The 15,392-nt window shown below is 47.6% G+C and overlaps 2 protein-coding genes across 2 annotated transcripts in view; both read left to right on the forward strand.

Annotated features, from left to right (window-relative positions):
• Positions 1-12,042: 12,042 nt before the first annotated feature.
• LOC108766006 (uncharacterized) lies at positions 12,043-15,040 on the forward strand. Its single transcript, XM_018515019.1, has 2 exons — positions 12,043-12,067; positions 13,647-15,040. The coding sequence occupies exons 1-2, from the start codon at positions 12,058-12,060 to the stop codon at positions 13,808-13,810; spliced, it is 174 nt and encodes a 57-aa protein (XP_018370521.1). The 5' UTR covers positions 12,043-12,057; the 3' UTR covers positions 13,811-15,040.
• A 20-nt stretch (positions 15,041-15,060) lies between these two features.
• Positions 15,061-15,392, forward strand: part of dati (zinc finger protein datilografo) — a 75,457-nt gene continuing 75,125 nt past the window's right edge. The window contains exon 1 of the mRNA XM_018514739.1: positions 15,061-15,072. Within this exon, the coding sequence (XP_018370241.1) occupies positions 15,061-15,072 (12 nt within the window). The remainder of the gene's footprint in view (positions 15,073-15,392) is intronic.

Raw genomic sequence — 15,392 nt, forward strand, 5'->3', positions numbered from 1 at the left:
GCAGTTGCTACTCAGACACGGGGATGCTCGCAATGCCTCTATCAAAGGTTACCGAAATCCTACGGAAATATCCGTGTAAACGCGGCGGGCCGTGCCGTGACAATTCCTCGAAAACGCGTGCCGCGATCGCGGAGGTGCTCGTACGCGAGAAACCGGAGAATCCCGCGAAAGACCTCGCGCCGCGTGTATAAGTCCGCGTGTACGGGAAAGGAGGGACCGGGAACGGCTTGGGGGGCGGCTTCTCGCGGGGCTTCCCTCGAGGAGGCGATACGTTCCGGGCGTACGTTGTACGTACTCGGAAACGTAAGGAACGATCCACAGAAGGGAGAGAGGGAGACAGAAGATTGGCGAAAGAAAGGGCGCTAAGGAAGAGAAGGAGGTGGAGAAGCAAGACCGGACTCCGAAGAGTCCTTTCTACTCCAAGATCGCCACCCCGCGACGTGCCAGCAGACACTGCCGACTCGCGAGGAGCACGTGGGGGAGAAAAGTCCGGGAAAGCACGAGGATGGAGAGAGCGCGGCGAGATAGAAAGAGGGAGAGGGAGAAAGGACGTGAGACAGGGAGCTTACGAAGGTGCGAGAAGGATGGAGCCAGCGTCCCGACGCGTCTTACCACGACGCGCAAGGAGCGACGCCGCGCGCTTCTCTAGAAGGGGAAAGAGAGAAGGTGGAGGGGGCGGGCGAGGACGTCGCGGCGGGGGTGGCAAAGACGCTCATTCGTTCCTCGAGTCACGTGGCCCCCTTCTTATACCAAAGGTTTTTCCTTTTGTCACGCGGGAGATTCGAATGGTCTTAGACTGACGCCAATGTGGACTCGGGGGATGCCTCGAGGGTGGGTACGACTATCGATGATGCCAGATCCGTGGGGTAATATGCATGGATAAAGTTTCTTTTTATTTTATCGCATTTTTATTTTAATATCTTAGATGATATCTGACTTAGAATTTCATTTCAGCTAGTAGCACAAAGGGTGACTATGAGCAACCCTTTGAAAAGAATTATAGAAGAATTCCAACTTTTTAAATTTTCTCTTTTTTTCAAATTACTTTTATAAATTTATATTTTTATTCATTTTATTTTTTTTACTTTTTATTTTTTGTATATGGATACTTAACTCAGAATTAATAATCAACTTAACTTTGAATCAAATTACTCTCGCGATTTATTCAACAACTTGAACTCTGCCATAATCGATATGTATACTCTGTAATCGCTCGTATATTTCTCGGTCCCTCCGCAAACGTATCACGAAATTCGAAATTCCGACTACCGTAACCGTATATCGCTCTACCGAAAAGAATAAATATCCAGAAAATCGCGTTAAAACAATCGAGACAATCGGTGGATCCATTCGCGGAGAATTACCGCGAATAGGACCCACCGTCGATCGCGAAGTCATCCCGCGGATCGATCGTAACGAGGACGTACGGGGGTCCGGCGCCTCCTTTTCCTTTCTGTTTCAGACGCGTCGCACTGTGTTGTTATGTGTGTTGTCATAATTATTTCATTGAAAAATTAATTTCGCCGTTTCCGAAACACTCACCGATTTCTGTCTGTGAAACACAACGTCTGAACAACTCCTCTTAAGTTTTGCCGAAAGGACTTAAATAATTTAGAGAAGCTAAAACACACTTTCGAGCGATCCTGATTTCGAAATTACGACGATTACAAAGACGACGATTAAGAAGAAAAAGGAGAAAATACAGAAAATCAAGAAAAATACGCAAAAAAGCACCAAAAAAAGAGAAGAAACGAAATTGAAATAAAAGCATTGCCTTAAAGAAGAAGAGTATACCTACACTGTCGAAGGAACAAACGAGAGACACAGGGGGGAAAGAAACAAAAAGATAACACTTTAGACGCCTACAAAGTAAATTGTAAAGATATGACTAAAGTATATTTTTAACAAGTTTTGAGAAACTTTAGATTTTAAACGTAAATTTAAAAGCGAAAAATGAAAAAAAACGATAAAATTCTTAATAACTAAAAATGTGATCTAAAAGTCGTTGCTACCAAGAGAAGCCTTATGTCCTTGTTTCAGTTAGTTCGGTTCCAAACGTAAGTACCCAAGCAACTAACTGATCGATCTTTGCATGCCTATATATCCTTTTACTATACGCGCGATCTTCGTTCCGAAATCGCCGCTTGAGAGGAAGGGTCGCCATGTCCGTGCTCCGAAAGGAGCGGGAGAATCCCCCTCAAGCGGATCGCGTCGGTCGCGATACGAGAGAGAATGGCTGCGTTCAGCAGAGCAAGCGGCATTGCAACTGTTGTAAAATTATTTAACATCATTGGTTTATATATTTAAATTCAGAACTAAGAAACTAAGGGCACGATCAGTCATATTAAAGAATTTTACAACAGTTGCAATGCTATTCGCTCTACTGAACGCAACTAATGAGGGGGTGCCGACCTCCTCGCGGAACGAAGATCCGTCGTACCGATTAGCGGAGGTTCATAAACGAAACGATAAATTTTCCAATGACCTGAAAATATATCGTACAAATAAAATTATGTCCAAAGGCAACTGTTTTACAAGTTACTCTGTAATGACAGCCCTCGCGCGCGCGCGCGCGCGCGTGGTACCACCTAACAACGGCCGCTATAAAACTTAGCCGGCGTAATGCATACTTTCGCGCGGATCTCTGCTTGCTTACTATTGCTCGCTTCGCTCTCTCGCTCTGTCTCTCTCAAAACGGCCACGGCTTATTACGGTAAAACAGTTAAACACGAAAGTGTCCGTAATAATAGCGACTACCGTAATAACTACTGTTAGCCGGTAGACAATCGTTATGTATAGTATCATTATAATTTGCAGTTTATTAAGTAGTCTGTAACGCGCGACTTGATAGTCAATCTATAACGGAACGAATCTCAAACATGTCGAAACAAATTTCTCGCGGCGATAGAAAGTATAATATTTATCGAATTCTTTTGTCATGAGGTTTTTGTTACTTCGATTTCCCGTATAAATAACTTTTCGTTTGGTTTTGATTTTCTATCATATCTTTATCGTTAAAATAATAACGAATTTCTGATAAATTTAAAAATACAACAAAGATGTACAAAAGATTATATATATTTGCTATTAACTGCATGCGATTCTGATCGTATATTCATAACAACATAGCAAATTATTTTCCATGCAAAGTTCGCTTTGTCCGATTAATCATTTCACGATGTCGAGCAGGGCAAACTTTCCGCTCTGCTCGCAAAAAAAAAAATGGGAAAAAATATCAAAAAAAGGGGCGAGACCCGCGAGACAAAGAGCGCGCGGTACGCGGAATCATTCTATTTCCCGAGTTCGATGACGCACCCCCGGGTCTGGTGCCAGGCCCGGGAGCTCCACCGATGATCAAGGGTGATGCGGGAGAAAGAGGGACGAGGGTGGGCTCGGCAAGCGGCGGTGGAGCTTCGATTTCAAATTTCCTATTTCCCGACGAGTTGGCCTGTGTTGAAAACGTAGCGTGCAACGTAGCAACGCATACGCGAGAGAGCGAGAGAGAATTGCATATACTCTCGACACAAATCCCGGGGGGAGAAGAAAATGATGGAACGCGGCGGCGACGGCCGGGGGCGGCGGTGGCGGCGGCACCACGGCGAAACACCGGCAACCCCGCTTTCGCCGAGTATTTTTTCGATGATTTTCAAACTCACGTATGTGTATCGTACATGCATGCGTTCCTCCACGCGTACACATACGAACGGTCCTATCACCCCCTTCGACTGGGTCGTCGATGGTTGGCGTTGTTGCGCCGGGGATGCCATCGGAGGAAGAGCGGTAACGACGAGTGGGAAGGGGGGAGAGGGGACGGTAGTCGGCGGCGGAAAGGCGTTAGGGTGCCCCTGGGTGGAAAGAGGAGGTGGTGCAACGGTGTCGGTGGTTGCATGAACCGGTTGATAGATAGAGAGAGAGAGAGAGAGAGAGAGAGAGAGCGAGGGAGAGCGGTGGTGGCGTGCGAACGGAGATAGAACGGTTGTGAGATACGGCCGAGGGAACCGGGGGCAGCGGTGGGCCTGCATGCACTTTTTTTTCCGCACCCCGCGTATTGATCCCGGAGTCATTCAAAATGGCGGCCGGGGCCGAGTCAGCCAATGACTGCCTGAATCGATGACTGCAGCGAGCCACCCCCGGACCGGCCAATGGGAGGCCAATGGGAGGCCGTCGCACGCCGTTCTCTGCGGGAACTACCACCCCGATATACGAGACACAGGCCTCCCACGTTGTGTATCCTGATACACACACAGACACACATACAGATATGTACCCTCGTATGCGTGTCGTGTAGCTGTACGGTCCGCCGGGTAGAGCTCGTCGATGACCCGGGCGACGTCAATGATTTCCGCGGAAAATTTTCCCCCCCAAAAATGGCAAAACTCGCCGTTCGCTCCACCGGCCGGGTATCCCGGACCAGAGCTCACAGTCGCTTTGATTAACGATCTTCCTATGTATATATTTCGCCCTCCCCCTGCCCATCCCCCTCGTACTTTACGGCAAATATACGAGGCAGAAAGTACTGACTGCGCAGGCAAAAATATTCGCGATCATCGACCGGCGTCTGCCATCTTTCATGACTCTCGTCATTGCCCGGAACTGCCCGCGACGGGCTTTGCTGTAAAATAAACGAGATTCGTTCGCTACATTTATAATCCTGAATCATTCGTTCGTTCTAAATCATTAAAAAGGAAATTAATTGTTTCATCGACGTTGCAAAATTCCTAACCGCGCTACGCATCGTCTTCGTATTTTTATCGTCATCTTTATATCCGCGTATCGTACAGCGCCTAATGAATTATTTCGTTCTTTCTTCGCCGTCAATTTAAACGATTAAAAAGGATTTGCAAATATTTAAAGACTACTCGCTCTTCTGAAGACATTTCACGTCGTCGCGTATATAGTCGCAATTTGACAATCAGCGCTTTTAAAAATTAAATTTAATACGATTACGACTTCCTCGTAGAATACTTTCACGAGAAATACGGATATTTCTGACGAGTTACGTTTTTCGAGCTTCGAAGCGCTAAAATTTTACATTTATTCGTAAGAATGGTACGCAATATATTTTTCCGATAACACGCAAGGCGCGTCGGTTTTTTTCCGGTACGACTCTGTCGCGATGCCGTCCGAAGTCACGACGCTATCTTCGTCACCTTGATCCTGGATCCGCGCACGCCTTATCTTATCTCTCATGGTTCGCATAAAGTCTCAGAAAACACGAGAACGATAGATACGTTCGGTGGTACTCGCGCGAATCGACCACTAAATCGCAATCGCCATCTCGTTGGATGTTTAGGATGCGATGTTTAGGAATCGGGGCCGAGATCGATCGCAAGACACAGACAGGTGATTAAAATTTCAGACCCACATCGACAGATCGATCGATCACGTCTGATCGCGGAATTCGTTACCACACTTTGCGCATAGCGCGGGACAAAGAGAATGTCGAAACTGCGCGAGGCACGAGGCACACGATTGCATCACGAGTCGCAGTGTGCGGCGAGCTGCATTACGTATGTGTGTGCATATGTACTTAGATTGGCTCCTATTGACACAGCCGCAGACGACAGTGGTGGTACAGTCGGGAAAAATAGATGCGACGCGTTTCGCGGGATCCGTGTCCATGCCGTTTCGAGGATGCTCGTGTACGCACGCTGCACGACGCACGCACAAACGCAAGGCCTTTGATCTAGCGACGCGCATTTGACATCCTGAATTATCCAGAATCAGCGGATATCGATTATCGACGGATCGGTTGTCTAAACAGCAAAACACACAACGCGTCGCGTCGCGTCGCGTATACATGCGGGCGGACTCGAGCAAATCTACAATTCGTCCTTTTTAAGCGCTTTTGTCCTTTTCGCGCGGGGTAAATTATTCCCCCAACCGCGACGCGGTCCGAAATAATTTGATTCATTACGCGCGTTTGCCGCGTTTGGTTATATTTAATGCGACGATGTAGACTCGCGCATGCACGCACCGCTCGTCCCGACGAGCGTTCTCTCATATTTAATGTAAATCAAATTTAGAACCGGAACAAAGTACACCGGTCAGCGGCGAGCCGATTCTACACGTTTGCTCGATTACTGTTAATTAGCCGTCCGTCCAAATGGATCTAAAAAATTCACGAGTTGTCTCGTTGTTGCCCGTCCAGTTTTCCGGATCACTGACTTTCCGCGCGACGAGTTTTAGGTACCATCGGTACGACTTCACCTTTGTTTTTGACATACCGCAAATTGGAGGAACGTCGATATCTGAATAATCCGCGTGACTTTTCACGAGGCAACAAATTTTATTAAAACTGTACGTTAAATAAATAATATTTAAAGTAGCGCGAAATTTTACGAGACGTTAAATTGGACGTTAAATCACGTCGAGGTCGTCACGAAGCGAAGCGTTCATTCGTCGAGAAACCCGTCGTCTCGTCGACGACGAGGGGAGAAGAACGGCCGATGCACTTTCTGACGCAGCTGTACTAAGTGCACGACGGAATGGGTTTTTCTAGCGCGGGCAGTTTTTCTATTAAGCTTCATTTGTTTCTTTCATTGCGTAATGCGCCGGACGCGTCGCTCATTTCATCCTACAGCCGACCGGCTACTCCTACCGTTAGAATTCTTAATCCGGGCCGTCAGTTTCGATGGCTCGCGTGCTGCACGTTCCTCCGATTCGACGATTCGACGAGAATCGCGACTGTCGCGACGATCCTAATCTCATTTCCCGACGAATAAAGTAGTGTGCCCCGCGTATCACGGCGTGTCCGCCACGGTAATATGATAACGCGCATGAAGGTGGTCGTGGATTGATATAACCGATGTAACGGATCTCGGTGAGTTCAATTGTTCGACGCTGCAACTACGAGGATATATCTTGGCCGCGCCGTCCGATTCACGCTCACAACGCTCGTGAGCATCATTTGTCCTTATTCAACATTTTATGAACAATAAGAATTAAATGATTCTTAAACCATGTAAGGGTGGAAAAACAGATTCTTGTATAAGTCATAACGCATAAGACATACAAAAAATCAACCAATCAGAGTATTTTATTTCATGAAAAGGAAAGAAATGAAGGATGATTGCTTCATTTTCTTGTGTATTATGCGTTAAACAAAACTCTGTGCTCAAGCATGAATCGAATCGTAATTCTTAATCCATATATCTCACACTTCCATTGTCACGCAACAACAAAAATAGAGATGTCCCTTTCTTGCACTTTACAAATTTTGAATTGGAACTCTCTGAAACTACATCGGTTTATTGCTCGGTGATATCTCACTATTTATTTCGTACAAATTTTAAGCGATTTCTTCCTGAAGAAAATAAAAATCCTAAAAAATATCTAAAAGCTCTACAAACTTTTTTTACTTTTTATAGTTTATGTTTAGATATCCTTCGCGAAATTAGCTATTTAAGTTTTATTTTGATAATACATCATCCGATTATTTGTACAAGTGGATGTATTATGTGATCACACATCTGCTCGCATTTACCATTGTCGCTTCACCGTAATCGATATTCTACCAGAGTTAGCACGGACAAAAACCTTAGGACGATTCACCCTTTTCTCCACTCGTTCGTTTCCTCGTTCCTTATTCCGCCGCCAGACGTCACCTCGCCACGGGGTGGTTCTTCCGATCAGGGGTTGAGACGGGGCTACTTCACACGAGCAGCAAACGAATGCGAAAAGACCGTCCGAACAAATTATTGCGCTGGAAATCTTTTTACGTGTGACAGACGCGTTAAAGGAATATGAAAATTGAAAACGGATATTTAATCGGGTCGTATTAATCGGTCGTGTCAAATAACTATCCGTTTTTCAATAAAATTCTTATATAACACGTCGAATATTATATATTGGCACATTGCTATCATTTTTACATTTATTTTCTATTCACGGGAGAGCATTTTAAAGGTTTGATTAATAAAATTTCATCATGAATTGAAATAGAAATAATGGCCTCGTCATTCTCGTTGTGGACCTAAAAATTCGGGAGAGACACGCGATATGAAGAAATATCCCGGCGACGTTTCCACCACCTGACGACCACCTTAGTCGACACATTTCCACGCACTCCCCCGTCATTCGCGATAAAGAAGGCGGACAATCCAAAGTAGGTAGAATCAGGTCGAGAAGACAAATGTCTTCCTACGCAAAGGCGTATACGTCCTATCGGGGTAGGAGATCGGCTCGATTCGCAGAGCGCGGAGCCGGGCAACTGGCCGTCAAGAGTTACAAGTGCACGTGCAACAATTCGTACGCAGCAAGTATCCGTCTGTACGTCCGTTCTTGAAGTCCAGCTGCCGATCGGGATCAAGGGGGAATCGGGATCGGGATTGAGATCTAAAACGCCACGTACATAACGCACGTACGTTCGTACATACGTTACGTACGCACGCACGTACGTACGGTACAGTAACTCGTAACGGCATACACCCACACGTCTAAGTGCGCGCGTATGTGTACCTGACAATCCACCCACCCCATAACCGAGCGCGGAGGCTCGATTCTCACCTGTTTTTATCCTCACGTACGCCGGCCGCTTCATTTGTAATTTAAAGTGAGCCTCGATTGCCCAATGCGCTCTACGTACTTATTTTCGGAGCTCCGGAGGAGCACACTCGCGCGTAGCGGTCGTACGAACGAGTCCCTCCTCTCCCCGCGAACCCGCGACTCTCTAACCGAGCCGAAATTCTTACCAGGACGACAGCCTGCCGCGAACGGAAGTTCGATCGCGATCGCGCCCGAGTACTTTCGTGCCGGAGACCCTCGTGTCGGAAGTGCGTTACTTTCGTCCTGTTCCTACTTTCCGCCCCGGTTCAGCGTCCGATAAACTGAATATTTTTGCGTTTGAATTTTGCAAAATTCGCTCGTCTATAAGTAATCTCTCTATTTATTACGAAATTGTATCGAGACAAATTATGTTTTATCTGTAAAATCTTTTTTTCGTTACAATGTTCTGAAGAACTGAAGAGAATTACTTTACTTCTCTTTTTACGTCTTATAAAATTGTACTCGAAAAGATTCTCAACCGAAAGACACAGCTAAGATATAAAGTACAATTAAACTGAATTAACGAGTCGCCTTAATTGCCTGCCTCTTTTTAACTGCGCTCTGGCATATATGAGCAAAGTGTACTATATATATAATACAATAATTAATCTTGCATCAAATATCGTCGTCGTAGAATATCTCTTTAAAAAGCGAGAGACATTTTTCGATGGTCCATCGCGCCAACAAAGAAAGTTGCCGCGCGCGTGGCGTTGCACGTGCAACGAAGGTCACTCAATTTTTCCACCATCGTGGGGCGGCCAATCCATTGGCTAACTTTTTTCGCGTGACGGTCCACCCTCGTCGCACGCGCGTTGGAAGAAACACGGATAGGGTGGACACGATGTGGGGTATGAGTGGAGGGATGCGACGAGACGCGACGCGACGCGATGCTACGCTACGCGACGTTCTTTTCTTTGCTCCTTTCTTGTCGCCGCTGCTCTTCCAACCGAGGGAGGAAAGAGAGACAACAGGACGAAAGGGTGGACGCGTTATTGCGTCGTCTCGGACGACCAGCAGGGCTCCTCTCGCGTGAATGCCAGAGGCAGGGTAAAGAAAAAAAAGGGGTCGCGCCTCCCCACCTTCCGGACTCATACCTCCACGTGTATACCACGTGGAAAAAAGGACGAGGCCAGCGTAAAAATGCGACGCGTGGGGGTTGCCCGGTTGGTGGGGAATCGAAGCGGCCGAGAAAGGGAGAGAAAGAAGGGAGAGAAAAGGATGTAGGAAAGGGTGTCGGGTGGCGTAAGCGAGGTTGAGCTACGAAAATCGGTAGTAAGAGAGAGATAGACGAAGGCGCAAGCAGAGAGGGGAAAGACGTTAGCAGGGAAGGGAGAAATAGGAGCTTAATGCGATGGTGGGGCAGCTATGTTAGATGAGAGCTCGAGAGAGAGCTAGAGAGAGAGAGAGAGAGAGGGGGAGAGAGGGAGGGAGGGAGAAGGGAAGGAAGGGATAGCTTGGTTGTCTACTTTGGCGAGGAGGGTGCGTAAGACGAGCAGGATGACCATCGACCACCCTTCGCGGCGAAATGAGCATCAGCGCGTCCACTGGAAAGTCGACGTCCTCCGCAAGGTCGATGATCCATGTTTAAATCGCGATTTGACTTTCAAAATGAGAGAGGGGGGGGGAGGGAGAGTAGGAAGGGTGTTGGATGACAGATGACCGAAGTGATTTGATGTTATTCGAATCCGCTTTTCCGACCCGATCGATGAATTCGCGACACTTAATCAACTGATCGCTATCGAGTTGCGAACAAACTTCGCGTATTAATATCGAGAATACGATCAAGAACAATGTACTTGAGTACGGAATGATTCGTAAAGAGGGATAAAAAAGAAAGCCTGCCCCACTCCCCCGCGATTAGTCACGCGTGCGTTGCCATACGGAACATGAGGGAGGAGGCCATTTTTATACGACGGTCCCCCTTCTTTTTTATTCGTACCTCAGACTGTTACACCCTCTTATACAGAAGCCCCCTACAATTTTTCGGTCAGTCGAATACCCCGATTCATAGTGTTCGCATGTGACGCGTAAGACTTATATACTCGGCGTTAAATGAGAATTCGTTAATTTGCGAGGGAGTATTGTGTAAAATCCAAGTGAGTTTACGTGACGGCGATGATCCGCGACGGTCGGGTGAAAAGTTTTCAAGGACAAACCCTTAGCAAAAAGAGTATACGGTCCAAGAACCCGGTTGTCTTGGCTTCGCGTACTTACCTACGCCGGAACGTAACCGCGGAGTATAAGATAGCGATCAAAATAGACAGAGACAGATAATCGGTTCTTGCGACTCTCTCCTACTCTCCTTCCAGGAGGGTTTTCTTGGCCGGGCGAAACGGAGACGGAGACGGAGAGCGGCCCCACTCTCTTTCTCTCATCCCTTACGACGCTTACCCCCGTACGAGGCGTCGGCGGAGTCGGCGGCGGAGAATCCCCCACCCACCTGGGCGCGGGGTGAAGGGTGAGGAGAGTTTGAGGAAAAGGGGGAGATAGAGCGCGCGCCTCGGCGTCGTGTCTGGTGGGGGCAAAGGAAAAGAGGGGTAGCTTGAAAACTCCTGTCCTACGACGGCCTCAGTTTTTCGTCCTCCCGGAGGTAGATTTTCGTCGTGGGTGGACGCGGCCGGGGTCACGAGTCGGTCCACGGTAACCTGGGCCCGCGCCCGGGCCCGTCGGACCCGCGTACGAAATCGCCGCGATAAGAAACGGCGTACGGCGAAGGCGCCCCGAGGTGGCCAGAAATTTCGCGGCCGCGCACCACCTAAGACAACGCCCCTACCCGAACACGCGTTCTTTAAGGCACGAGGGGGTGGCTTTTAGTCAGACGCACGCGGTCTGAGAAGCGCGCCACCACCGACCCCCGACGGAGAAGGACTTAGCGTTTCTCGCGAGCCGCAGACCCGAGTCAGTTTCGGTTCCTCCTCCGTCAAGGACTCGAACGCGGAAGAGGAGAGAGCTTTTTCCCCCCGTCGTACGTCGTCGTAGTCATCGTCGTCTTCGTCGTCGTTGTCGTTACCGTCGTCGTCCTTCGAAGAGGAAGAACAGTGTCTTGGCCGATACCGTGCACGAAGGTCGCGAGCAGCCGGACCGAGGTGCAACGTATTACGCGTACTACCGAGCTATCACCAGCCGCCGCATCTGCCCGTCTATCATTCGCACTTGGATCTCTCCAGTAAGAGATCCTTCGGATTCTTTCTCTCGGAATATTCTGTTCTGTTCAACCAATCTTGTGTCGCGAGTTGTGTGAACGTAACCAACACTTTGCGACATCGTGCATCTAGGCCTGATTAATGTAGAACCCAATCGTCAACGCTTTTGTTATTTTCTTCTTTTTCTACTTTCGTATGATTTTAGTCAGTTTTCCCCACTTTCGGTCCGAGACCACCATACTGACCCACCCCCTCCTATTCCCTGTTCCGAATCCTGACATGCCCGGTACGTCATCGTCGCCGTCTCGACAGTGTTTCGTCGCGATCGCACACGCTCCGATCCCCTCTCGATTTCCGGTGTGATACGATGTGCTTCGGTAAGATCGTGAGGAAGCGAATGATGAGAAGGCGGGTTGGGGAAAGGACGAAGGGAAGCTCAATCGCCGCTATCTCGAAACCTCGTCAAAATCGGTCACGCGAATCATTAGTTTGATGCTTGCGGTCGCGGAATTACACGGTGAACAATAAACGTAACGAATCGTCATGTCGCAAGTAAACGAGTTAGCGATTATGCGAATATCCGTGCGCGTGATCATTTCGGGCTGTTAATTCAGCGAGCAGCCGACAATGCTCGTCACGTCGCGTAAACCTGGCACACGTTGCAACAAATTATTTGGCATTTCATTGACATCGTCGTCAACGCGTCGACCCTATTCATCGCTCAGTGACAGACAACCTTCACGAAAAAATCTCACTGCATATTCGAAATTAATCGGAAAAGTAACAATATAATTCGGGAAATAACGGCAAAAATATAAATTCTCAATTTAACGAAGAAGCAAAAACTTGTAAAAAAAAAAAAAGATCGCAAACGCAATTGTATGTGTGAGCGGCAGTGTCATAATGTTACATCGCGTATATTATTCGTAGTGATGTTACATCAATGTAAATCACAACTTTACATTCCCGAGAATATTCAGTGCTCCGGAACATTTTATTTTTATCCTATTCACTGTACTCTGATTTATTGCTCATTGTTATATTGGCATTACTTTTATTTGAATAAATATTTGATTTATCGACATGTTCCTCTCTTTCAGTTATAAACCTTTTCAGTTCTCCGTACCCCGATCCTGAATTTTTATATTACGTATCCCGCATCTTTTCCGCATTATCAGTGCTGAGCACCACGCGACGGCAAAAGACGCTCACGCTTTTTGCTTTCGCGCTTGCAAAACGATTGATTTTTCTAAAATGCAAAACTAATTGGAAATTCCGCGTCAACGACACTCGGTGTAACTAAAAGGAGGGTATGAATTTGTGTAACGTTAAATTATCGACATGAAAGCTGGATGTGTCAAATGGACGAAATTTACTATGCCGCGTAATTAGTGCGTGCTTCTGACAGTGCTGGTTGAAATTATTGTTTGTGTCGCGGCCGGAAGTGTAAACCCTTCATAAACGTCAGCCGAAAGAGAATCGCATTTAACGTTACCTCGCTATAAGATAATAAAATCTCGCGGCTGATATCTTTCTGATATCGTGAAATTTTATTAGGATTCTTCTAACTTGATTCACGTCGCGTTACTCGGCACTCGATATTTTCGTGTTACGACAGCTGATTTTAGGCAGTGTCATCTAGCAAAAATCAATGTTTTAAATAACGCTCACGTACCGGGAATTAGTCAAGATATTTTACGTCTTAATATTATTGGATTTATAACCAGATCTTATAATTAATATTATCAAAAGTCACGATGAATTGTGACAACCCTCGATCAAATACTTTTGAAAATATACGTCTGATTGACGTTTAAATACACTCTACCGATTGCGAGCAAAGACGTGTGAAACGGTTGCCTATGACATTGAAAAAATTATAGTGTTGATGTTGAATGTTCGTCGTGCGTGACGTCGGACAACGCAAAAATTGTATTTTCTTTTTCTGGATTGCAGCTTCGAGCGGGAGACGCGTTGCAGCGAGAGATTCCCGCGCAGGAGAGGAAGACTGGACAAAGCGGAAGAAGCAGAATAAGACGAGCAAAGCAGAAGCAGAGGAGCAGAAGAGCGTAAGACCGAGAGCCGAACGAGTAGAAGCGGGGTTGCAAAGAAGAAAGTGATTAGCGAGTTGATCGTGCGTATCCGAAGATAGCGAGGAAGGAGATAGAGGACAGAAAGATCAGGAGAATAGAGCTACGGAAGCGCAGAGAGACAAACATCGAAAGAAATAGAGCGAGAGAGAGAGAGAGAGAGAGAGAGAGGAAGAGCAGCAATCGGAAAAAAAGCTCGACAGAAAACCCCGCGCTCATACATATATATTTCAGTGTGTTCAAAAAACGAGTGTACCTAAGTGCAATATTAATTAAACCTAAACGATAATAAGAAGCAACCACAACTACCATCGACGATATCGGTAACGACGAGCGGTGATCGATAATCGAATAGAATTCCTTTTAAAGAGTTAAAACGCTAGAGTCGCATTTCGAGGAGGAGTCATCGACGGACGCGACGCAGCAGCTTGAAAGAAGAAGACGATCGGAGGAAGTAGGCAGAAGCAGAAACGGAGTGACGGAAATCCCGGAGAGAAACGCTCTCGTCCCGCTTAAAAGAATTCACACGGATTCACCGATTCAAGCCGACGCGCGCGACAGCAGACACCAACTTTTCGAGCCTGTTCGAGCGCGTTCGAGCACACGCACACACACGCACGCACACACAACACGCACGCACATCCAACATAACGGGGCTAAAATACTCAGGGCAAAACGGGACGAGCAGTAATCCATCCGCGAGTGTGATTTCTCACCCCGAAGAGGAGTGGAAGCCTTTCCGACCGATAAACGATTCGCGTCCGCGTGGACTATCCTTCTCGTTTACACCGTCCGGGCTGGGCAATCCTGAATTTTAACCTGAACTTAAGTGTACGCTAGAATTTAAGTTAGATAGACGAAGGAAAATAGACCGTTCTCCTATTTGCTGGAGAACGTTCGCTCGCGCGCGCAACAACTCACGCAAAGCACACATATAAAGCACACACCAACACATACATTTATTACACATACACACACAGTCATATGACGCACAGAGGAGGGGGAGAAAAATAAGAAGAAAAAGAAAGAAGAGGACCATCAACTGAACCGCGAAACGCGAACGAACGCATACGTACGCGGTACGAACAGCCACCTGCGTACATAAGAAGACATCACGATAAAGGACGCATTACGGACGTACAATCACCGATCGGCGGTGTTCTCGCGAGAGGCATCGCAACCAACAACGACAGCAACGACTTAGGGAAGGCGCGATAGAGAAGAAGAGATCTGGGAGAGGACCCGGAAGAGGGAGTGGAGGAATCATAAGAGGAAGTTTCATGAGCCAGGCGGTAGGTAGCAGGGCTGGGAAGTCGCAGCAGGTGGCGAGTAACTGACGTTGCCCGCCGCCCACGTCGAAGCTCGGCACGGCGCGAGGATCGTTATCGTTACGACGATCCCGAGGCTGAAAACAGCGGCCGAGCGAGGAGAAAGGTAGGAAGGAACGGCGGCGAGCGCAGAGGTGTGCCGGCCGTCGAGCTGCTTACCGGAAGGGGTGCGAAAAAGCGGGCAAGCTGCGCCGGAAGGGGGTAGCCCGGGCTTCTCGCGAAGGCCTCAAAATTTCGGACGCGACGGCGGCCCTGGACCTGCGTGCCCAGACGCAAGCCCAACC

The sequence above is a fragment of the Trachymyrmex cornetzi genome, unplaced genomic scaffold (assembly GCF_001594075.2).
Source record: "Trachymyrmex cornetzi isolate Tcor2-1 unplaced genomic scaffold, Tcor1.1 scaffold56, whole genome shotgun sequence".
NCBI classification, from domain to species: Eukaryota; Metazoa; Arthropoda; class Insecta; order Hymenoptera; family Formicidae; genus Trachymyrmex; species Trachymyrmex cornetzi.